The sequence below is a fragment of the Lithobates pipiens genome, unplaced genomic scaffold (genome assembly GCF_037356315.1).
Source record: "Lithobates pipiens isolate NorthernLeopardFrog02 unplaced genomic scaffold, aLitPip1_a1.2 Scaffold_27, whole genome shotgun sequence".
NCBI lineage: Eukaryota > Metazoa > Chordata > Amphibia > Anura > Ranidae > Lithobates > Lithobates pipiens.
Window position 1 is genome coordinate 88,752,775 of NW_027507788.1, and position 24,093 is coordinate 88,776,867.

The 24,093-nt window shown below is 42.8% G+C and overlaps 1 protein-coding gene across 1 annotated transcript in view; it reads left to right on the forward strand.

Annotated features, from left to right (window-relative positions):
- Nucleotides 1-415: 415 nt before the first annotated feature.
- Nucleotides 416-24,093, forward strand: part of LOC143933975 (paired box protein Pax-6-like) — a 118,861-nt gene continuing 95,183 nt past the window's right edge. The window contains exons 1-2 of the mRNA XM_077457192.1: nt 416-529; nt 10,023-10,219. Of these exons, the coding sequence (XP_077313318.1) occupies nt 10,105-10,219 (115 nt within the window). The 5' untranslated portion in view covers nt 416-529; nt 10,023-10,104. The remainder of the gene's footprint in view (nt 530-10,022; nt 10,220-24,093) is intronic.

The window sequence follows — 24,093 nt, forward strand, 5'->3', positions numbered from 1 at the left end:
CACCATTGGCTGGCAGTGGCATTTTGCCCAATACTGCTGTGTGTCAAATACAGAGCCTCATTTAGTGATTATGTACTCGCAGCCTGCTTTGGACCTTGACAAGAGCTGACAGGCCCTGCCAGAAACCTTTGTGGCTCCCTCTTCAGCCAACAGACCATGGCTGATACTCGGGGACTGCTGCTTTCCTTCCTCTACTCATCTTACATCGTTTACTACCCTACTTCTCTCCCCTCCCCATATCCATTCCCCTACTCCCTCCCGTCCTCTATTTCTCTCCCTCTGCTATGTCCCCTCTCCCACCCATCCCCCAACCATTCTGTAGAATTAAGTTCAAACATGACATTAATGGTTAGTACAAGTGTCACCCAGATGAACCATCCTGTTGGTTTTTCATAGCTCCCAGAACTTATTTATTCATTACTGCAGCAGAGTGGCACAGTCATTTGGAGCGACTGCCAGCTGTGGGTGAGGAAGACCCATATGTGTGGAGATACAGCCAGGTCCAAGTCAGAATTCCAGCCTCTGAAAGGTGATAGAAACCTTCCGATTGTACCTATTTCTTGCAGGGAGCAGCAGACTGATAGGACTAGAGAAAAGTTGTTAGCACTAATGTACCTATTACTCAAGAGACCTCTAGGGCCATGAGAAGTGTTCTAGAAATTGTGCTATTTATTTGTTTTCCTGGAGGGCTGTAGACACCTCAATACTACACCTATCATACATCACACCCTTAGGGACAGTTTTTCTATGGACAAATTTGCAGCCAGGGGAGGTTAAACATCCATTCAATGGATACAGGGCAAACTACAGATCATGTATTTTTTATATGATATTTATTAGTTTTTGTTTTTTTTATTCTAGCATATGGAACTAATATTATGTTTGTATGTACATTCATATAATATATATATATTTATTAGATTTAGACGCATGAAGAACACACTGTATATACTTAACATATACATATTATATATAAACGTATCTATACACACATAGGAAATGCACATGATCAAAAATAGCTATGCTTATGATATCAATATATATAAGCATAAAATAATATAGCTCATATTCATATCATAACAAAATGTCACATTTTACAGATATATGTCAAAACCTATTAAAATAACTGATTGGTAAAGTTTTCAGATTTTTTTAGAAATGTCTAAACACAATAATTAAATTTTAATGATGCCTTTTTTAATGTATTAGAATTGATCAGAAAGGTATAGCTGGTGTTATATTATTATGATTATTATTATTAATATTACATTTTCAGTGATGATTTTCTCATACTGTTTGATTCTAATGTGTTTTGTTGCTGTTAGAAAATTGTCCACATTGTGCCCCATTTCTATATTGGATTAAATGTTTTGTGCTTCTGGTGACCCTACAAGAAAAACCTTTTGACCTTCAGATAAAAGACAACAAGACAAGTTGTTATGGATCTTGAGGAAGATTAAGTCTTTTTATTCTCTACAGATACAGTAATTGGCGGTTTGGGGGTTTGAGGTCTCCGCTCTAAATTGCAGGGCTCTGCGGAGATGGATCAAAATAATACAAGTCATTATCGTTAGCTGCCCAGCGGACATGTCGCTTTTGTTTGATGAGCCTGGTTGGAGTCTGATTGACCGGAGGCAAGTTTAAAACCCCCTGTGCCATAACAATCAGCAGAGTTTTTGAGATGAGACCAAGTAGATAACTGCAAAGTTCTCCAAGCGCTTTAGCAATAATATACAAACCCAAAAAGCAGTTATATATGGCTTGGCTTTTTTTGTTTGTTCATAGGAGTTTATTTACAAAGTTAATCTAGTAGCCATGTACTTAAGCCTTAAAATAAAAAAATATAGTACTTCACATATAAAATTGTTATTGTTATTATTATTTAAATAATAATAATATGTAACCAAAATGTAGTACAGCCAGCTCCCCCTTAGTAGAATAAAGTAAAATGTTTTAAGCATCAACCAATAAGAACTTTATCAGGCATATTTAATATGTTTACCTTGTATGCATAAAAGTTACTGAAAATCTGTCTTATTGTTGTAGTTCATGGAATAATGGTAATGTCCTAATAACTGAAGCCTATAGTAACTAATCAAGTTTTGAATTGTATAAATTTGGAATAGTTAAAGCCATCAAAGATGCTGCTGGATATTCTTGACGAATATATACTTTGTGTATTGCTTTTGCCTTATTCATTATAAAAATTAGAAACAGTGATGAGCTCCATTCATTTGCTAGATTTATTAAATCATAATTTACTATTTCATATAACTTATTTTATATATAATATAAATAATATATAATTTCATATTTTTGTTTTATAGAATATCACCATTAATATTGTAGTGGTAATTCAGTTCATAAATAAATTATTACAGCTGAAAAATTTAGAAATTGCCCAGAACATTAAATCCTCTGAAAAGTTAAAGTTCTGAACTACATATGTTTTGTCATAAGCTTCACACACCACTTAAATATTATTTTTAGTTCTTAAAAACTATAACATATATTCTGAGCTATGACTGTAGCTAATGTTGTATCTCTATCTTTATGTATTTATTAAATGCATTATTTATATAGTTAGTATAATTAATGTATTTATATTAAATCGCCTGTCAAATGTAAAGTAATTTGGAATATATGTACAAAATGGATCTTACTGTCTTCATTCATGCTGAATGATCAGTAATTAAAAAGGTAGATATTTTGGTGTGCTTCTATTTTAATTTCAAGCTCAGGACTAGACGGCCACTTGAAGTCAGAATTTTTCATCCTGGTGTTTTAGGTTTGTTAATTGAGCCTTTTGCCTTAATGTAGGGTAAATTTTATATTAAAAAGGCTATACTACCTAGAACTAAAAATTATGTCCAGGAATAAATACAAAATTAAGAATAGCCAAAATGTATATTATTATATGCTGCCCTTTCTTGCTCCAAACTTGTGGAGGACGCAGTCATAGTGCAATTATGTTAATTATATGTCCTTTTGCAATTATTTGTATGTATATTTTAGTAGTAGGCATTAACTTTAGCTACAATAAGCATATTATTTTTTTTTTTATGCTTTCTTCGTCTTTCTTCTTTTAATATTCTTGACGAAGAAGCTAGTGCTCTGAAAGCTTGAAATAAAGGTTTTTTTTTTAGTTAAAGTTGTTTTCACTATATTTTTTGCCTTTTTTTTACATGCCCTAAAAGACTTTTTGATAACATTTTCCTTTAACTAGTGAACCATTGTAGCCCAAGAGTTTATATCTTAAGGACTGTATAGGCATGACTGAGCTTCCTTATTGAAAGTTGCCTTTGTCATTCTTACTGAGAAAACTGTACTGTCATTTTCAATATTTACTGGGTGAATCTTCTGTCATGTGTCAAGAGAGTAAGAGCATCTGCAGGGCCAGAAATTGAAAATAAGCTTAGCCAGTCATGCTCCCAATAGTGTGTGGTATAGTTCAAAAATATGAATTGCACATGTAGTATGAACATATGTTGTTGGAGAGGTTATCATAGTGCAAAAAATAATTTTAAATTCCATTACTTTGGCTAGTTGCGGCACTCTAGCTGTTGCTAAACTACAAGTCCCAGCATACCATAACAGCCCTCCTCTATGTGACTAGTTGACAGTGATACATAGCAGTGAGAATGAGCAGATACTGAATCTTTTGTAGTTGGCCACAGGGCATGAAACATGGCTTAGTAATAGCAAGAGATGTGATTTAGTTAGTGTTGCATACAACAGTCAGACGATTTACCAGGCCATGTGCTCAGTCAGAGGATGTTCTGAGCATTGCTTGTTACAGTCGGATAATTATTGGACACTGGAGGGCAGTAATGAGCACTTCTGCATGAAAGAGCGCATTACCGCATGCAGAGTTTTTCCAAAAAAATTCTGCATGGCTGAATACTAATAATACCCTTCTCTGTAGAGAAAAGCTAGGTTTCACGACAAAGTCTGCTTTAAGCAATGTCCAGGTCAAACATGACATGTTGGGACCCCTGCTTGAGCCACAAATGGACCCTCGTCCCTTCATTTAGACACTTCCTCTGCATTTTAGAAATAAGCAAACAATGCAGAAGACTCTTGGAGGTCCCTACTACAGTATACAGACTTGTAGCCTGATTTCTCAAGATGACAGGTTTGCTTTACAAGGTACAGTAAGCTTTCCTATCGCAACTGCTTGCAAAATTTTGTTAATCAAGATTACAGATTTGGTTATGGTTGTCGGGTGTGCCATATGGGGTTGTGAGCTGCTATGAGAACATCCATCACCTACATAATAATCCCTTGGGCCCTTCAGTGGTAATGCGATGGCTATGGTACTACATTTTTCTGCTCTGAACCACTATATGGGATACATGTTTTATATGCCAGGGCTAATTTTTTACACCTAGTTTTGTCACCCATCCGTATAGATGAGACATGTTGAACAGTTGTGGATACTTTTATTTATCTACAAACGTGATTCACGTGATTGACATTGCTATTATGCAATAACAACTGAGTTATCAGTATCAGGTGGATATACTTTTGAATATATATAAAAATATTGGATGGAAAATTCAGATTATAGTGTGTTTTAAGTTACACAGTTACATAGTTACATAGTTACATAGTTAGTCAGGCTGAAAAAAGACACAAGTCCATCCAGTTCAACCACAAAAAATATATATATATATAATAAATATCATACCAGCCCATATACCCAATTCTATACCCACAGTTGATCCAGAGGAAGGCAAAAATCCCCAAAAAAGTCCAAAAAAGTTGGCAATTTCAATAATGAATGGGTACCAGTGGAATAAATCAATGAATGTGTTCTTATACCTTTAGTGGACTTTTTCCGTGAGATCTCTGCAGTTCCCACATCAGCCCACTTATGATGCCTGTTAAAATGGGTCTTAAAGTGACTCTTTGCTCAGTCCATTTAAGGAAAAACAATAGGTTTGCTTTTAATTTTAAATTAAGCCCTCCTCAGCAGCTTACACTTACCTTTTCTAATTCTCTCCATTCACTTCTTTAAGCACTGAAAGCTGAAGGGTATACCCATTATTTGAAATACAAGGGAGCATGTGACTCATTTCAAATGACAATGCTAGGCCGGTCAGTGCTGTCATGTAGGGAGCCCTCTGTAAGCTATGACTTCAGTGACTTGTAGCAGGGGGAAGGGGCAGTGAAAAGGAGGAAAGTATATGTTGTGGGCAGTGGGATTAAAAGTAAACCTGTTTTTGCCTTTTGTGAGCAAAAAACTAATTCACTTTAAGCCCCCTTTTGGATTTTTCCATGTTTGCCTTTATGGAGAGTTTTGAGGAATACCCAAGAAATATAAGATGTTGCTGGGGTTCTGACTGGCCAGCATTCACCCATTACTACATTTTTGTGTTTTGGATAGACTGTCCCTTTATATTGAAGTCTGTCTGCATTTGGCTTGATCATATGATGAGCAAAGAAAAAGTGAGTCCACAAGAAGTTTTTGAGCAGAGTTCTGAAGAAAGATGGAGGATCAAAGAAGAGAATCATGTGAAAGAAGATTTAAGAGTGTTGGGATTTGGAAGATGGAGATTGAAAGAAGTCCTTCTAGTAGAATAAGCTAACCTGAAAGCAGATCACAGTCAATTGCAGGCTGAAGTGCTACAGAGAATGAGAAAATTGTACTTCTGGTCAAGAAGAATGCTACCCTGTGGTATTGTTGTGCCTTTAAGCCCTTGTACACACGGTCGGAGATTCCAACGGAATGTTTCCTATCGGACCGTCTTGTCGGATATTCCGACTGTGTGTGGTCTGCATCGGACTGTTTCCGTCAGAATATCCGACGGACCAACTTTTCCAAATTGCCGGTAAAATTTTCCGACAAAATGCTCCGATCAGACAAAGTGCCACGCATGCTCAGATCAAATTCCTAGACCAAAGCTATTGGCTACTAGCCTGAATGTAGTCCCGTCCTAACGAAAGAACGTCATCACGTTATGTACAATCGGATTTTCCAACAACTTAGTCCGACCGTGTGTATGCAACATCACTTCCAGACCTCTTCCGGAATTAATCCATCAGAATTACTCCGACGGATTTGGTTGTCGGAATCTCTGACCGTGTGTACAAGGGCTAACAGTCATGCAGGCAAGGATTTCAATTTTTGATCTTTTGTTTGGCCCCTGCTCCTCCCCAGCATCTCACAGCTGAACAGACCTGAACCAAGAAAAAAAACTCAGCTCAGGCAATGGCCACAAACACAAATATGTCAGAGTGTCAGGCAGGACCAGATTTCTTTTAATGAAGCAAGCATTTCATGTAGGCATAAGTCAATCGTGCACAATAGTAAATCTAGCCCTGGTGTTATGGACTGCACATTAACTATTCAAAAATGTAGAAATGATAATTGGTTATACGTAGTTAGTGATTTAATTCATATAATAAAACTTTGTTCAGCAGAACAACAGTGCTGAGCTGAATGGTAATTTAATATGGATAAAGGGTTGCATCTAGGGAGCTCAATATGTAGTTAGTGACTTTTCACCCAGAGTGGATCAATTTTTTAACACCACCTGTAATAAGCATGACATGTGATTAATGACAATGCCAAGTTAGAAATACACAGTGTAAAAAAATTTGAGTCCCTTCAATGGTGATCAGTGGAGAAATACCTCTTTGATGCCCAGCTTAGCTCCTATTTACATTTATGCTTAGTAGTGGAAAAGTGCTCCCTAACATTGGTTGTCAGTGGAGAAGGGAACATTGGTGATGAGTGGAAAATACTTCTTTGGTGGCCAGTGTAGTTTCTCATCGGAGAAGGGTAAATTGGTGAGCAGTGGAGAAGGGCCCATTATTTGGATGATCAGTGGATGAAGGTCCATTACCCCAGTGACCAGTGGAGAAGGAACTTGTAACATCATTGATTAGTAGAGAGGAGCTCCCTTACATTGGTGGTCAGTTATGGAACCCTGTGGTGGTCAGTTGAAAGATTTCCCTGTTACATTGGTGGTCAGTTATAGGCAGGCTCCCATTACAGACACCTGTATGTAATACCTGTATGTAATGATCTTTGTTGTCAGTGGTTATTCATATGAGAGATAACGGGGAATGCTACATTGGTCCAATGCCAATGGCTTTGCTGCGTGACTTTCGTACCAGAATTATGTAGGTACTCTCAGGAGAGCGATTATTGAGTCACTGTTCATTGCACTAGCAACCCCTTGAGAAATCCTAGAGTTCCACAGAAACTTAGTTCAGAAAGACTGTTTTACAAGTTAAACATCCTTATAGGTGCCTGGGTTTATGTTCTGATATCTCTAAAGCAATGGATATGGATATATTTTAGACATTAAATATTCCCACAAAAGGTAAATAGAAGGTATTGGTGGAAGGTTTTTTAGCAGAGTAGATCTGAAGAGTTCTCCGGCGGTCAGTTTTGTATAGTTTATATCATAAGAGTGATGACTTATGAATTATGAAACAGTCATTTTACATAATACATCACAAGAACACATATCATAAACTGCTTCTTTACACTAACAAGTATTTTCGTGTTCTTCCAGCTTTTTCTATGAACACATGACACGAAAACTTGCACATACGATTCAGTTTTAAGAATCTGATCTCAGGTCGTATTTTTTGGATCTTTCATTTTTTTTTGTAGGTTGAATAAAAAATAAAACAATTAGTGTGGAAAAATTCTGATTTAATGGTTCTGTAGCAAGGCTGCTATGAACACTGATTTCTTTGATCAAAATTAATAATTTCATTTTTGGGTTAAAAATAACCCCTTGACCAAGCGATGACCCTTATTCTGCTCCATTCTCACCTTATCTTGGATAGGGAGACTCCATACCAAAAGTAGGCAGTCCCATAATGCAGGCATACGAAGTTAAAATCCTGGTGCAAGTAGAAAGTGTTCCTTCTGTAGGAGAATGCACAACTTGTATGGATGTAAATATAAACTCTGCCATTGCTGATAAGCTTTCAAGCTGAATTCCAGGCAGAGGGTTAAAACCGGGACGAAATACACAAGGGAGTTTTCTTCTATTATGGACTCACAGTGAACTATACAGGCAGTGCACCAACTCCACTCATCTACTTCCGTATAGCAGTAGAGCTTGGGTGAGTCTTTTCCTTGTATATACAAGGGAGTTTCTTTAACTGCTAAAGGTTTGGTTTTTCTGCCCCCAAACATGAGATTTACACAGCTCTGTTACACAGCACCGACCTGTCTGGCAGGACAGAAGACCTGTTATTTCTCTGTTGCAGTTAAGTCAAAATTACAGGTCTTGTTCTTCCCCCTGCCTGTGACTGAACAGTGAAGGAAAAGCAGTAAACTGATCAGCTCATCTTCATGTCAAGCTGCTTTCTGTAACCATTAACTGGAAAGACCTTGGCATATTTTCAGTGGCCTCTTCGGGGGTAAGCTCTACACATTTTAAATAGTAATATAATTTAATGCTCTCTAATTGAATACAGAGCTGCATTAATCCGTGTCTCTTATATCTGCGTGGGGTTCAACTTTAAATGATTCAGGCTCTATCACCCTTATCACTACTTAATATGCAGGATATGGAATGAAATCAACCTGCAAACATACCAGACTGTAGTGAACCCCCATGCAAAATGGGAAACAGTGAAAAACACTCAAGAATCAAGCTTTCATTTTTGGTAGATGTTGGAGATTTCAACACATTTGACTTGTTAGGTTTGCATATGCTATGGCCATACTGAAATGGTTTCATGTTCCCTGATTTATATTATGGAGAATGCAACAAAATGGGGAACATCCAAAGGTGTGTGGGAACAGAGTTGGGAACGTTTTCAATGAGATCTTACCGCTGGAACCCTCACAATAAAGGAAAAGGGTAGCTTTTCTCACCAGGCTCCATCTCTAATTAAAATAAAAACGATGACCTTCCATTAAAAAATGGTAGATGTTGGAGATTAACACATTTGAGTCCTTAGGTTTGCACATACTAAAGCGGTCTCATGTTTCCTGATTTTTATTGTGGAGAATTCACCAAAAAAGGGGAACACCTAAAGGTGTGTAGGAACAGAGCTAAGAACATTGTCAAAAATGATGACCTTCCATTAAAAAAATAAAATAAAATATGCATCTGCACTACAGTTTTCTGTTGGTTCCTCTAAAATGTCCTTACCAGTGAGCTCTACTTAATGCAACTTCCTGTGATAGTGTGGCTACTATGCTGCACTTCTGAGCTCAAATCTTGAAGAGTTGTCAACCTTATATAGGCTGTGCCTGCTTGGACTACAGTGAGATGAGAAGATGTTACAGGGAATGTGGCTGCCAGTATTGCCAAAAATCTCCAGCTTGTCAAACCTGGCCACACCTAGACTTGGCCACTGCTTTCTGGATTGACAGCACTGCCACTTTTGCTGAAACCCTCCCACTGTAACGGGTATTGAAAGGGTATATCAGTCAGGAAAGTTTTTTGATTTACTTTATGGGGTGTGTGCATCACATAGTAAGTGAATTTGGGATTGATTTAATCCAGTGTTTTTTAACTAGGTTATTGCTTGAATTTCCCCAGGGGGAAATTGGGCACAGGACCCACCTCAAACTGGAGGCACTGGAGGGACTTCTGAAGTGATGGGGTCCTCTGATGTGAAGAGGGGACTCTGACATGAAAGATGGTTATGATGTAATGGGCTACATTTGATGTGATGGGAGGACTTCTGGTGTGAGGGGTGGCTTAATTTAATCAAGGTGTCTGTGGGTTTACCACTAAGAAGTAACATCTAAGTTTGTTTACAATTTATACTGGAGTGCCTCAAGATTATGCATACTTTTAAAGGGTGCAATGACCTTTAAAATAATATTGAGTAGACTTGCCCGTTAGATAGACTTCTTAGAATGCACATGTGATCTGATACTTTGGAAAATCAGAATACTGGTATACTAACATTATGATTATTGGACAATAACAAACACTAGCACCAAGACTATAACAAACTAGAGCGAATGTGATTCTTGGAAAATTATGTATTTGCAAAGACTAAACACAATCTTTCATTTTGTTCTGTCCCAGGATAATCTGAAAGTTCTAAAGTAGGATGTCCTCCTGACCTACTGCATATGCCCCACCTCTTACAAGATTGGGTAGTTGTTCCATGGGGGCTGATGGCACTGACCAGAAGATCAAAATGCTGAACATACAGAACGCAGCTTGGGGCAGCCGACAGGATTGGTACCAAGACAGTCTAGTGACTGGACAGCCCAGTACAGGTACTTCTATGTAAACAGATGGATGCTTGCTAAGATTTTTTAATTCATTGAGACGTTCTTGCATATTATTTTAAAGTTTTTTTCAAAGAAGGTGTAGCTATTACATGTTCTTATAATTAAATGTAATGTGCTGTATAGTCATTTCAATGCTTTTTGTTTTTTTTTAAATAATCATTAGCGTGATCAGCTTGATGTCTGTTATTGTTTTATACATCTTGATTCTCTGCATAGTGTGCAATTATATACATACAGTACATTGGGGGTGCCATGTTTTTTCATTGCATATGCCGGCAGCAAGGAACCTTTGTCGTTGGTGATAACAGCTTCCATTTTCATTGCTCCGGTTGAAAAAAATCTGCTATGAGTTGTTAATTCTGAAGGGATGAACAAAGCATGCCAAGGTAACATAATTAATAGCAGGACTGGGTCCGATGTTAGGGTAGGAGAAGAGTCCTCTGTATGATCATTACAACTATGAATTCATATTACAGACCTTTGACTGCCAAGGAAGGGGCATTATACTGTATATAAATGAGTCTCAGAGCAAGTGGAGTACCGTAAATATGCGGGATGACAATGCTCCCTCTTGGCCAGTAATGGCTCCAGCAGCTGAGCTTCAGCTACAGAATCAGAGCAAACACCTGTAGCTTCAAGTGTCTCCACAAACCCCAGCTCAAGCTGCCCATACACAGTAGAATTTTGTCTGCACATGATGTATGAAAATTCAAAACAAGTTTGTCATATAGCACTACCCCCGTAGGTGCCGCTGGTATTTTCTCGGATCTTTCCTAATTTCAGCCCCGCAGCCATGCACACAGTATTTCCCACGGCCAGGTGCATAACTTTCACTCGTTACTCCAATGACAAGTCTAGGGGTTGTAGTGGGTTCTTTTTTTTTTGTTATATTTTAGTTTAGGAACTTGGATAGGAGAAGGGGGTATAGTAGGATACTCCAATTAAACTGTTCACAATTGAGGACAGCTTTCTTGATAGAACTGTGTAGCATACTGTACAGAATGGAGCAAAGTCCCTTTCTTACTAGAGGGAGTTGAATTGACCCTGCTTTTCAAGACACCAGCCAGTGTCCCCTTTAGCCTACACCCAGCAGCTGACTTCTAGCACCCAGAGGGGGATTCAGCAACACCAGTCTCTAGGATCCCTTAGGGGGGCTATACTCACAAGGCCCTGGTCGCAGGTCACCTTACTCCGTGATACCAGACAGAATTAATGGTCATCCTCCCTCAGTCAGCTCTCAGGAGAACCCTGGGTTTCAGCATTCACTGTTCAGGCCCTCAGGGCACCCACCTGAGGCCACACGACAGCCTGTACTGGGGAGAGGTGATGGGCCCCCTCACCAACTGGACCTCTCCTCTCTGAAGGAAGACCCAGATCCCATGTGCTGGGTGCTGGTTAAATACCAGCACCCAGGATGTTCAGGGGCACCACTCCCTGTAATTGTCTGGGAGGGCATTCATATTCATGCTGCTGATCTGCGTCTATCACTTCTGTTCACCCAGAACCTTCCGAGGTTGCCAAGGTACAGAGGAGCCAATCACAGCAGTAGCAGCACTGAGTCACACAGGGTATCTTCACTAAGCAATTGAAGCTTTTCTGTTAGGTAAAACATAGCAGCTTGTCTGCTTTTCAATCTCATGTTAAGCAGGAGACCACACTATATTAACCATACAAATTTTTTTCCAAAGAAATTCTAGTGGTAATTGGCCAACTTTAGCTGCAAGCTGCTCCAAGGCCTGCAGTTCTGACTACAGACCTGCTCCACTAACTTCTGTTTCAGAGGATATGTGGAGCAGATCTGCTGAGCTACATCTGCCTAAGGCCGCGTACACACGGGCGGACTGTTCGCCCAACTAAGTTCGTCAAACAATCCGACAAACAGTCCGTTCAAAATTTGCATGAACGGACTTGACCACACACGATGAGCAGACAGTCCGCTGAAAGTGTGCGCGATGACGTGAACGGCACGTACGACGGGACGAGAAATTCGACGTCCAATACACTGCAATGCAACCTTCGCCGTGTAAATCCTTTCTGAGCATGCGCCAAACTTAGTCTGTCGAACTAGCCTACACACGAGCGGACTGTCCGCTGAAACCAAGTTTGGACGGACTGTCTTACGGAAATTCCGTAAGACTTTGTTCGTCAGACTGTCCGCTGAAACAGTCCGCCCGTGTGTACGCGGCCTAAGAATTGCAAACCTGTTGGACGATACTACAAGTGTACTTTAAATGCTAATTAAGAAACAACATTTATATTGTTATTCTTATAAGTAAATTGCCTTCTAAAAATGTCCCTACTGATTCCCTGTGTCTGTGAAAAAAACTAAATGGAGGCTTAGTTTTTACCAGAGCAGGCAGAAACATTTTGGCTGGAGTTGAACTTTCATTAATTTGAGTGTGGTGACACTTTTAGGTGACATAAGTAAATTGTTACATCTGTGCGTTAATGAACACATGGTTACGTGTATTGTGGCATGTGTTGACATGCAGTTATGCGTGAGCTTTCAATGCACCACAATGGATGAAAAAAATGTATGAACCTTTTTTTTTTTTAAATGCAGCACACTATAGTATAGGGCATGGTACAGTATATGCCAAGTTTCTCCAAATTATCTAAACAAAGGGCCAATTTACAGTCCTTCAGACTTTAGTGTTGGCTGGACTGTGGCCATTGGAGGTGGAAATTGTCCTGCCTTCAGTGGGAGTAAACAAGGCCTCATCTTTGATACTAGGGGATCGAATAGTGTCCCATTTTTGGTGTCAGTGGTAGAAATGATGCCCCATTGTTGGTGTCAGTGGGAGGAATAGTGCCCCCAGGGCCAGATAAAGGCAAGCAAAGTGCTTAATCCGACCCCTGAGCGGCAGTTTGGAGACCACTGGTATATATGTTGTAATGCACTGCCATGCAAGTACTTTGGGGACTATTGTATAGTGCAGAAATATGCAATTAGCGGACCTCCAGCTGTTGCAGAACTACAAGTCCCATGAGGCATAGCAAGACTCTGACAGGCATAAGCATGACATCCAGAGGCAGAGCATGATGGGACTTGTAGTTTTGCAACAGCTGGAGGTCCGCTAATTGCATATCCCCGGTATAGTGTGTTGGGGTCCCATTTACATGTTTTGCCACAAGTGTGGATAGACCCTCAGTCATTGTATACATGGAGATAGTAGGATGATAAAGAGTTTAAATGTAACTGTAGCGCCCTTTTCCTAAACAAGGCTGCTAGTAAATTTACTTGTGCTAGGTGGTAATTAGCCTGGCTAATCTGTAGTCTTTGATCAACGTTTTTCTCCTAAGCTTGAGTTTAATTTTAATCTCTCTCTTCTGTCAATAGGTGGCACTGTTGCCTTTGGCATTAGGAGGATAGATTACAGTGAATTCAGGTTATGAGTGAATATGTTGTCTCAGCCAATCAGCAGGAGTTTTCTTTGTCCAGTGAGCATGCAGGGATAGTCTATTTATTTGGAAGAAGTCAGGTGATTTGGGTTCTTTCCACCCGGGCTGTGGCCTGGGTGAGTATGTGTGGAGCAGTAGCAGAGGTGTAGGCATGAAGCCTGAGGCCTAAACATGTGTAAAGGGACTCAGCCCAAGGGGAACCTAATTGTTGCCAGGAGGCATGGGAGAGGAAGTTGCCAGAGGGTCAACCACTCTTGTTGCAGGATATTAAAGAGATGGAGTTCTCAAGGAGTACCAGAGCAGACGCTTTACTAGCCGGGGGTCAGTGAGAAAGCTTCAGTAGAGACTCATCCAGGAATACAGTGGGTAGCTGTAAGCAGAGCTTGAAGATAATTACAGCAGGTAGCTTTGAGTCAAGCCTGAGGCATCCAGAGCGTAGCTGAGAGTCAGAGGAATCCAGCGTGTAGCTGTGGGTGAAGCTTAAAGGATCCGGCGGGTAGCTATGAGTCCGAAGAATACAGCAGATAGTAGTGAGTGAAGCTTGAAAAATCCAGCAGGTAGCTGGGAGCTAAGCTTGAGAATCTACAGTAGGATACTGTGAGTTGAGCTTATAGATCTACAGTGGGATACTGAGTGAAGTTGCCATAGGAGGCAGCAGTTGCTACAAGATACAGATCTTTGCAGTCAGCTTGAGGCTGGGTTCACACCACAGCGATGCGGGAACGCCGCGAATCCGCTGCGTTTTCCCGCATCGCACACCTCCCGCCGGCAGTTCACACTGCCCTATGCGGACGGCTGGGAGTGTCAATGATATGTTAATGACACCCCCAGATCCGTCCGCATATCGCAGTGCGATCTGCAGACTCACACAGGAATCGGATCGCATGGTGTGAACTCCCATGCGATCCGATTCTGTTGCGGACCAAAAAAAGGGTCCCGTGCGAGTTTGCTGCGGGAGCGATGCGAATTCAGCCATACTATCTGTATGGCTGAACTCGCATCGCTACGGAGATCGGATGTGATTTGCACTGCAGTGCGGGTGCGAATCACATCCGGATCTCCCCCCGCAGCAGTGTGAACCCGGCCTCAAGGCCCTTTTCTGTATTGCTGTCTACCTACTTCTATTTTTGTCTGCAGAGTCTGCCAATTTGCTATTGCATTTGCCTAAGGGTGTCCTGTGCCCCACTCCTCTCTCTTTGTTCATTTTAAAAGTGACTGGCGCCCATCCTACCATCTTGCACTACACCCACCATGCCTAGTAACCTGCACCCTGAGGAGGAATGTGAGCTCTCCTTGACTCACAAGAAATGTGCACTAGGATACATATTATAAAATAGATCTAAAGTTGTAATGAAATTGTCATTTATTAGTTCCCCCTACCCCAGTGCAGGCCATCTGGGATAATACTTACCTGCCACATATAAACTGGGCAATTAGCTATTTGTGACCAGAAATGATGTCTCTGGATACAAACTGTCTACATTCAGGGCCTTTCAGAGTTCCTAATCACGGTGATGCAGGCCGTTGGTTTGTACAGGGTATAAATTTGACACCACTGCTAGCCACAGTGGTGGCAAGCAGTGGTGTCTATGCATAGGCAGCTAATTTCTCTGCCAGAAAGAATCACTGTTTCACGCTGGTGGCCACCTGTTGCTGCCTGTAATGGATGAAGTCTTTGATGCAGCAAGGAGGACTTTTTCCAATGTACAGTAACAAACATAATGCTGCTAAAATGTGCAGAGGTAAACAGAGCCTGACGCCGGAATTGTGTTCTATGCACCAACGACTCCACTATACCCTGGCTACAAGGGAATTTATACTTCTTACCACTTATTGCCAGGGAATTAATCTGGAAATTCTATTACTACCTGGGAATGGGTACTAAATACCCTTGACTATCATGAAAAAGGACCATATATTCTCCTTATGTACTCATTTTTAGTGGATGGCCATACCAGGGGTCTCCAAACTTTCCAAACAAAGAGCTATTTTACTTTTCTTCAGACTTTGAGCAGGGTGGACTATGGTCAGTGTGAGTAGATAATGTCCTGGCATCAATTAGAGTAAACAACGTCCCATCATTGGTATTAGTGGGATGAACAATGCCCCAATGTTGGTATTGGGGGAAAGAATAGTGCCACATCATTGGTATCATTGAGAGAAATAGTGCCTATCATTGGTATCAGTGGGAGGAAAAGTGTCTCATTGTTGGTGTTAGTGAGAGGAATAGTGCCCCTTCATTGGTGTAAATGGGAGGAATAGTGTCTCATTATCCATGTCAGTGGGAAGCTTGTGCCCAATGTTGGTGTCAGTGGGAGGAGTAGAGCCTTCTATCAGTGGGAGGAATAGTGCTCCAAGGGCCTTATAAAGGCAAGTAAAGGGCCACAGTTTGGAGACCACTGCTACTATTAACAAATTGGCACAATAGCCAAACAAGTGATACAGATAATAAGGCGTTTAACTTGTTCTGTGTGTTCACCTAATGGCCACATCCAAAAGATGGCCACATTAATTTTTACAGATGGAAAATTTTCAAGTCTAATAAACACCACTGTATCAATTTATACCAAAGTATACATTTCAATCTTGTGACCAAAAATCCCGTGTATTTCTATCTGTGCTGAGTCAGTCAAGGTTTTCAGTCTTTGGCCATGCTCTGTTATTGAGATCGGTGTCTCGGTTCATACCACTGCTACACTGATCTGTGGTTGGGGCAGGAAGCAGCCTGTGAGCTCAGCTGTCTGCAGACCTGCACATGTTGTGCATTTGCACATTGCCTGAACCCTTCTTTCTATCTAAGAACTATCTCTAATACATTTTTTTTGCTTTAGTTTTTTTTTTTTTTTTTTCACCATCAAATATAGAGTTTCAGCTAGGCAAAACACTTGCACATTTGTTTATGCGATCTGCAAAAAGAGGTCAGATGAAACTTGTGGTATCACATTACACATTTCAGAAAAAAGTCACAACTTTTTTTATTTTGTATTTTTTTATTTTCTATTTTGACAGTACTGTAAATGTTGGTTTCTGTCACTAGGGATACTTGTAGTCTCAGGCCTCATATACGTGGGCTTTATAATGGGACACTTTACAAATGTTCCTCACACTCGGTATGTGCCCCCTGGAGCACTCAGCTGGAAAGCGGATGCTGAGCTATGAGCCATAAGCAGCTACTTTTAGCTTTCGCTTTGCTTTCATTGCAAAAAGTCAAAATGAAGTTGGCATGCAGTGTTCAAACTATGCTTCATGCTGCATACCAATTCACTAACACTATTTCGTCTGACGTGCCATCTACTGGGATACCTGGGCTGCTGAGATTCAGAATAAAAGTCTGATGGATGCATTAGGGTCCGTTCACACAGGGGCAACACGTCTTTCAACACGACTTCTGGAAGCAACTTGGACACGACCTGAACACGACTTGGGGGGACTTACAACACGACTTTAATTCGCCCCAGGCCAGGTGACTTTTGCCGCGGCCAATCAGAAAAGGAGCCCTCAAGGGTGATGTCACAGTCCCAGCATCCTCTGGGACTGTGACATCATAATGGGCGGGGACATAATCCGGTGATGTCCCTATATAAGTCGCCGCACGACGCGTGTTCTGTCATAGTCAGCGGAGATAGCGGTGAGGCAACATCTCCAGAAGAGAAGAACAGAAGAACAGGAGACGGTGGCGGCAGCGACGGCAGCGGCGACAGAAGACCGGGCCACCACCTGTAAAAGAGCTAGAAGAAGGCGCGGTGGCCCGGCAAGAAGAACCGAAGAGGGGGACAAGACCCCCGAAGTCGGAAGAAAAGAGCGGCGGCGAAGAAGAATGCCGGGCTCCTCCGATAGTAAAAGAGCTAGCAGAAGATAGCAGAGGAGTCCGGCGAGAAGACACCCGAAGACGGAAGACCCCGGGAGCTGTGCAATAAACTATTTTAACCCTGTGTTGTGTTTTTTTTAAACTTTTTTTTCACAGGTGAATGGGTAGGGGTACGTTGTACCCCATACTCATTCACATAGGGTGGGGGGCCAGGATCCGGGGGCCCCCTTATTAAAGGGGGTTCCCGGATTCCGATAAGCCCCCCGCCTGCAGACCCCGACAACCAACGGCCAGGGTTGTCGGGAAGAGGCCCTTGTCCTCATCAACATGGGGACAAGGTGCTTTGGGGTGCTCGTCCCCAGCCCCTTTCCTGGCCGGCCGGGTAGCGTGCTCGTATAAGGGTCTGGTATGGATCTAGGGGGGACCCCCACGCCGTTTTTTCGGCGTAGGGGGTTCCCCTTAAAATCCATACCAGACCTAAGGGCCTGGTATGCTCTCGGATGGGGAACCCACGCCAATTTTTTTTTTCATAAATTTGGTGTGGAGTTCCCTCTTGAGAGCTGATAATTCTGTCAGAGTCGCCTCCGTATAGACGGAGATCCGACTTGGAAGCGACCTCCATTGAAATCAATGGGTACCTTTTCTGAAGTCGGAGGGAATTCAGTAGTGTGCATTAAGACGGCTCTCATTCACTTACATTGATTTTTAAATGTTGTCTGACCTGAGGCGACTAGGGGCGACCTGAAGTCGGATCTGAGTTGCCCCTGTGTGAACGGACCCTTACTGCAGGCATCTCAAACTGCACACAGTAAAAGGGGGAACTTTATGAACAAAGGCACACATATCTAATTTCTGACAGGATCAGCAGGTATTTTTAAGTAAGTACAGAACATTTGCCCTAAAAAGGAAACCACTGCAGCCACCACCTCTAAGGTCATGTAATGTGCAATATATTATATTCTTGTTCTTGGGTTTAGATCAGCTATTGTCAATCAAGGTTTCCTGGAACCCTTGGGTTCCTCAAGAGATTTCTATGTGTAGCACCCTGTAGTTTAGGCAGGGAGCTCCTCACAAATTGACTTGCCAGGAGTTATCCTAGTTGATAGAGATCTATTGATTTCTCCCTAAGTTTGGCCTTGTTGCACTTTTCTCTTCTACCACAAGGTGGCCGGGTACTTGGTGGTGCTAGATATGAGAAGGGCAACCCAAGGTCAGGTTATGGGTATGTGGGGTATCTCAGACAATGGGCAGGGGTTTTCTTGAATCCCTTGGCCTGCTGGGAGAACCTATATATTTGGATGGAGTCAGGTGATCTAGGTTCTGTACCACTTGGACAGCTGTCTGGGTGGACGTGTGTCATATTGCCCGGGCTGCTAGGCCAGAGATTGGGCCTATCCCGGGCACATCTGGCTGCTAGGCTGCCTGAGGGACTATCCAGAAGCAAGACAGCAGGGTTGGGATTGCGGCTTGCAGTCCAACCAAAAGTGACGAACCTGCATTCTCATCCGACGTGATGGTGAAGAATCGGGAAACTTCAGTGGGAATCAAGCCAGGGACCCAGCCAGTTGAGGGAATGCTTGCAGAGCAGCCTTGTGTGTCAAGCTAGGGACTGAGCGGGCCAGCGTGAGTGAAGCTTGAGAGGTATCTAGAGTGCCAAACTAGGGACCCAGCACAGAAGCGGGGGAGACACTTGAGGAAGATACCACCGTGAAGATTGGAGGAGCTCAAGGGATTCAGTGGCAGTGAATCAGAGGGTCTATTGAGAGACTGAGTGACCGGGAGCTCAGTGTATGGAAGAACTACAAGGAGAAGCTGTAGAGAGCGTCCACAGAGCCGCAGCAGCAGGCTGTGGGTGTAGGGACGACATGACAGCTGCTTTGAATGCACTGTCACTGTTTTAAGGGGCAAGGACAGTGGCCGCTTTAAGAGATCGGAGTAGGCGGGGCGGTGGGCGGAGAAGGTCAAGTGGTGCAGGTGGAGAATAGGTGGTACCCATCCATGGTGATGGGGGTGGTTGGATTTGTACTTCACGGTTACATGGGGTTAACCGGGAAGAGTAAAAGGGGTAGGTAACTGCATTGGTTGGGTATAGCCTCCGAGACAGGGGATTCCGTCTGGAGGTCAAGAGGTTAAAGGTAATGTGCAGTGACCAGTAGGGTCTATTATATGCTATGACCCAGGATACAGTTTTAAAGGAAAGTTGTTTACATGTTAATTATGGTTATTTATTGAAAGTTTATATTTTGTTACATATATATATATATTGGTTAAATAAATCAAGGCCTGTCTGCCATTTACTCCAAACATAGTCTGGTCTGGTTTATGGGGGGTGTTGGGTTTGGAGAGAGGTGGAGGTATCTTTTGGGTAAGAATGATATTGAGGGGAAGTGTCAGACAATACAGAGGTCATGAAGCTGAAAGAACTGTTAGTGTTAGGAATTGTTAAAGACTGTTGCCATAGGAGGCAGATTCCTGCACATGCAGATGTGGCTTCTTGCAGGAGGTCTTTTCCTGCATGGCTGTCTTCCTGTTGAAGTCTCAAGGTCTGCTAATTGAGTTTGCAACTATCTAAGGCTGTCCTGGTTCTAACCCTCTCTTCCCCCAAAAAATACACAAAGGACTGTTAAGAGAAATAAAACCTCTTTTACATCCAAGAAGTGTCTGGCACCCAATGACTTTCACCATGTTTGCACCCACTATGCCTCACAACCCACTACATACAGAAGGATGTCAGCTATCTCTGGCCCTAGAGGTTCTCATCAGACCAAAGGAGGTCTGGGACCTTGCTACATAGGGATTCCTTGTGCTGTGGATGATTGATCCTACGTTTTATGGTGCCTTCATAATTCTGGAGCCAAAGCCATTTGGCAGAGCTAGATGTATGACACCAATGATCTTTTAAACCTTCTGTCATAGTTTAGCCTGCAGTTTCCTGTCTGAAATTCTTACCTCCTTGCTGCAGTGGCTCTGCTAGATCTGTGATTCTATTTACATGTGCTCTTTGGCTCCTGTGTTCACCTTTGGGCATCGCCTCGTATACTATGGCTTTATATTCCTTTCGCTTCTATCACTTCCAGAAAGGCCACGGAGCGGCAGCTGCAAGCTGTCAGCGCAGGGGATGGCATGACAGTTGCTTTGAATGCACTGTTGCCGTTTTAAGAGGTGAAGTGGTGGGGCCGCTTTAAGGGAACCCAGGAGGAGGAACCAGGGGGTGGAGCTGGGCTTTAGCCGCAAAGCCGAGCGGAAGCAGTAGGCAGTCGGAGAGCGGAGGAGGAAGAGATTCCTACCCACCCTCCCTTTTATATGTTGGAATTGTTGCTGGGGGTTTTTTGTGTAATGGGGTGGGCAGTTGTTGGGGGTCAGTTGAGGAGGTTAAGTAGTGCAGGTAGAGAATATGTTTGTACCCATCCATGGTGATGGGGGTGGTTTGATCTGTACGTCCTGGTTACATGGGGTTAACCGCGAAGGGTAAAAGGGGTAGGTCACTGCACTGGTTTGGGTATAGCCTCCGAGACAAGGGATTCCGTCTGGAGGTCAAGAGGTTAAAGTACTGACTAATGTAGTGTGCAGTGACCAGTAGGTGGATGGGTATGCTTATGACCCATGATACAAGACAAATGAAAAGTTGTTTACATGTTTAATAAAGTTATTTATGAAAAGTTTATCTTGTTATATATATATAGATATAGATATATATTTTGATTAATAAATCAAGGCCAGATGGCCATTTACGCCAAAACGTAGTCTGGTCATTGCTTATGGGGGGTCGGGTTTTGGAGGGGAATTGGGGGGTGAGGGGTATTAAGGTTGGAGCACAGGAGGTGTCAGGCAATACAGATGTCATGACCTGCCTCCCAATTTGCTTCACTATATAAGAAATGTTCAGGGCAGCCTGCATTGCTTCCTATAAAGGAATATATAGAAGAGCGCCAAATCAGTAAAAAGTGCATTTATTTTATACAATTAATAAAAGTCTCACTTACATCCATAATTATTATTGTCCTCCGTTTGATAGTCAAATCACTGTTCCCTTTCGCTGGTGCTGTTACTGGATGAATCCTCCTCCACAGCGCACTAGGGGAAGCTCTGCTGTGTTCTGTGGTGCACAGAGAATCAGACTGGCTTGCGGACAGCGTGTGACATCAGCTGGGGGGGTACCCAAAAGCACAACGCGTTTCTGAGCTTGCGCAAGCCTCGTTCGGGCATGCGAGCTCCTTTCTCAAGTGCAGGTATTTGGCGCTCTTCTATATATTCCTTTATTGGTATCCTATTCATGAGATGACTTCACTCTAAAGAAGCAGCTGCCGCAGGTGATTGTGCACATACATCCCTTATCCTCTAAGGACAGCAAGCAACCTTTCTGGATCTTCAGCAAATTCCAAGTACTGTTTTCTCAGATAACTTTTTTAAAAACATCTTGCTTTTATAAAAACTGTTTTGAATCTATTTTAATGAACAATACAGAACTGAAAAGGACACACCAGTATCTTTTAAAGCGCTAGTATTTTGTGTTGTTTTTTTTCATCATATGCATTGCTTCCTAGGTCTCTGAGCTCCTGTTTGCCTAGTATAATTTTTATTCAATGTCTTTCCTCCTGTGTACCGACCCCGGCTTCATTTACTGTTTTTGATAGGCCTTCTGGACATAAACTCATTAGGCCAAACACTGAAGTTGTTCATGTAGAGGCTGCAGTGTCTCTGAGGAGCTCATGGCCTGAGCAAACTGTCAGGTTTCTGTGGTAGTGAGCCCTTGTAGAATGCCAACTCAAGTCTAAGACCCTGCCTGCTTCTTCACCAAGGCCCCTAATGGTGGGGATGGACTTACAGCAAGCTGGAACCAGGTAGGGGCCCCCAGGTACACTCAGCTGATGATATGGAGACCACTCATATATGCAGGGTACAGATGGCAGGAGTCAGAAGAGGAAGCAGGAAATGAGCCGAGGTCAGGGCAGACAGCAGGCAAGCAAAAATGGTACACAAAGCCGTGTTCAGTACGCGGGAAGTCAGACACTGAATACAAGTACTACTAGGCAAAAAGGAGCTCATAGAACTAGGAAGTTGGGTGAACATAACGGGGGCAATTGCAACCCGGCTCCATGTGCCCCCCCTGTACACCTGAATTTGAGGAGCCTCCTACAGCTGCTGAAAGCCTGCTATTCCTCCCTCCCTGGCTCCCCTGTGTGCTCTCCTAGCCCCCTCCCCCCTCTCCCACAGTGCTGCAGGCTTCTCCCCTCTCCTGCTGGCTGCTGCGGGGGATGTGTCAGGATGAAGAGTGGGGAAGGGGCCGGTAAATATGTAATTTCCCAGCCCCTTCCTTTTGTGAATGGTACCGTTCACTGACTCTGTCCATTCATAAATGAAGCATAGTAACCTGTGTATACTATGCCTCAGTTTGTCTGCACCTGCTGGCTGCTGCGGGGGATGTGTCAGGATGAAGAGTGGGGCAGGGGTTGGTAAATATGTAATTTCCCGGCCACTTCCTTTCGTGGATGGTACCGTTCACTGACTCTGTCCATTCATAAATGAAGCAATATAAAGTGTGTTTACTATGCCTCAGTTTGTGAATGAACTGGAAGCTCTGTGCAAAACAGTGACAGTGAAGAATTGGGAAACTTCAGCAGATATCAAGCCAGGGACCCGTCCAGTGGAGGTGACACTTGTAGAGCAATATTGTGTGCCAAGCCAGGGACCCAGCAGGCTAGTGGGGTGATGCTTGAGGAGTATCGGTGAGTGCCAAGCTAGGGTCCCAGCAGGGATATGCGGGGGTGACGCTTGAGGAAGATACTGAATGAGAAGATTGGAAGAGCTCAGGGGATCCAGTGGCAGTGGGTCAGCAAATCTAGTGAAAGACTGGGAGCTTAATTGAGTGAAGATCTACATTAGGATTGTAGAAGAAGTTAAGAACTTCATTAAAAATGTTGTTAGAGACTGTTTCAAGATTATTGCCATAGGAGACAGCAGTTCTGCTCATGCAGATGTCTACCTATATAAGTCTCGGAGTCTGCTAAATTAAACATTGCAAGTACTAAAGGGTGTCCTGGCCCTAAATCTCTCCCACAGTTCTGTTTAAGAGACAATAAATCTCTTGCATTCAAGAATCGTCTGGCACCCATGAATCTATCCTGCATTACACGCACCATGCCTCATAACCCACTGTACACAGAAGGAGGTCAGCTGTCCCTAACGCTGAAGGTCACCATTAGGCCCGGAGAGGCCCGGGACATGGCTATATTTGGCACCCAACTTGGGGCAAAGGCGTTATCCTCGCAGCAGTCGCCCATGGCAACCAGCTACAGCTCCATCAGGATTTTGTCTGGCTCCATGGGACAGTGGAAATTTAACATCTCTACTTCTTATAGACTGTGTTATTATGTACCCTAACAATGTGGGGAAGAACCAACAAGTTTCATTGCTCATGGGAGAGTACCAGCCTGGCCTTTTGACATTTCCCGCCAGTGCTGCTAGGGTTAAAACAGACTCCATTACAGATTTGGCACACTGTAGAAGGAAAGGGGCGGGCGCTAAAGTTTCCAGAAAGTATCTGCACCAATATGTTAGCAGGGGGAGCAGCCCCCACTCTGCAGAGTAGGATAAGGAAGTGCTGCCACGTGTGCCTAGTTGTGGGTTGGAGAAGATGGCGCAGTTTGGA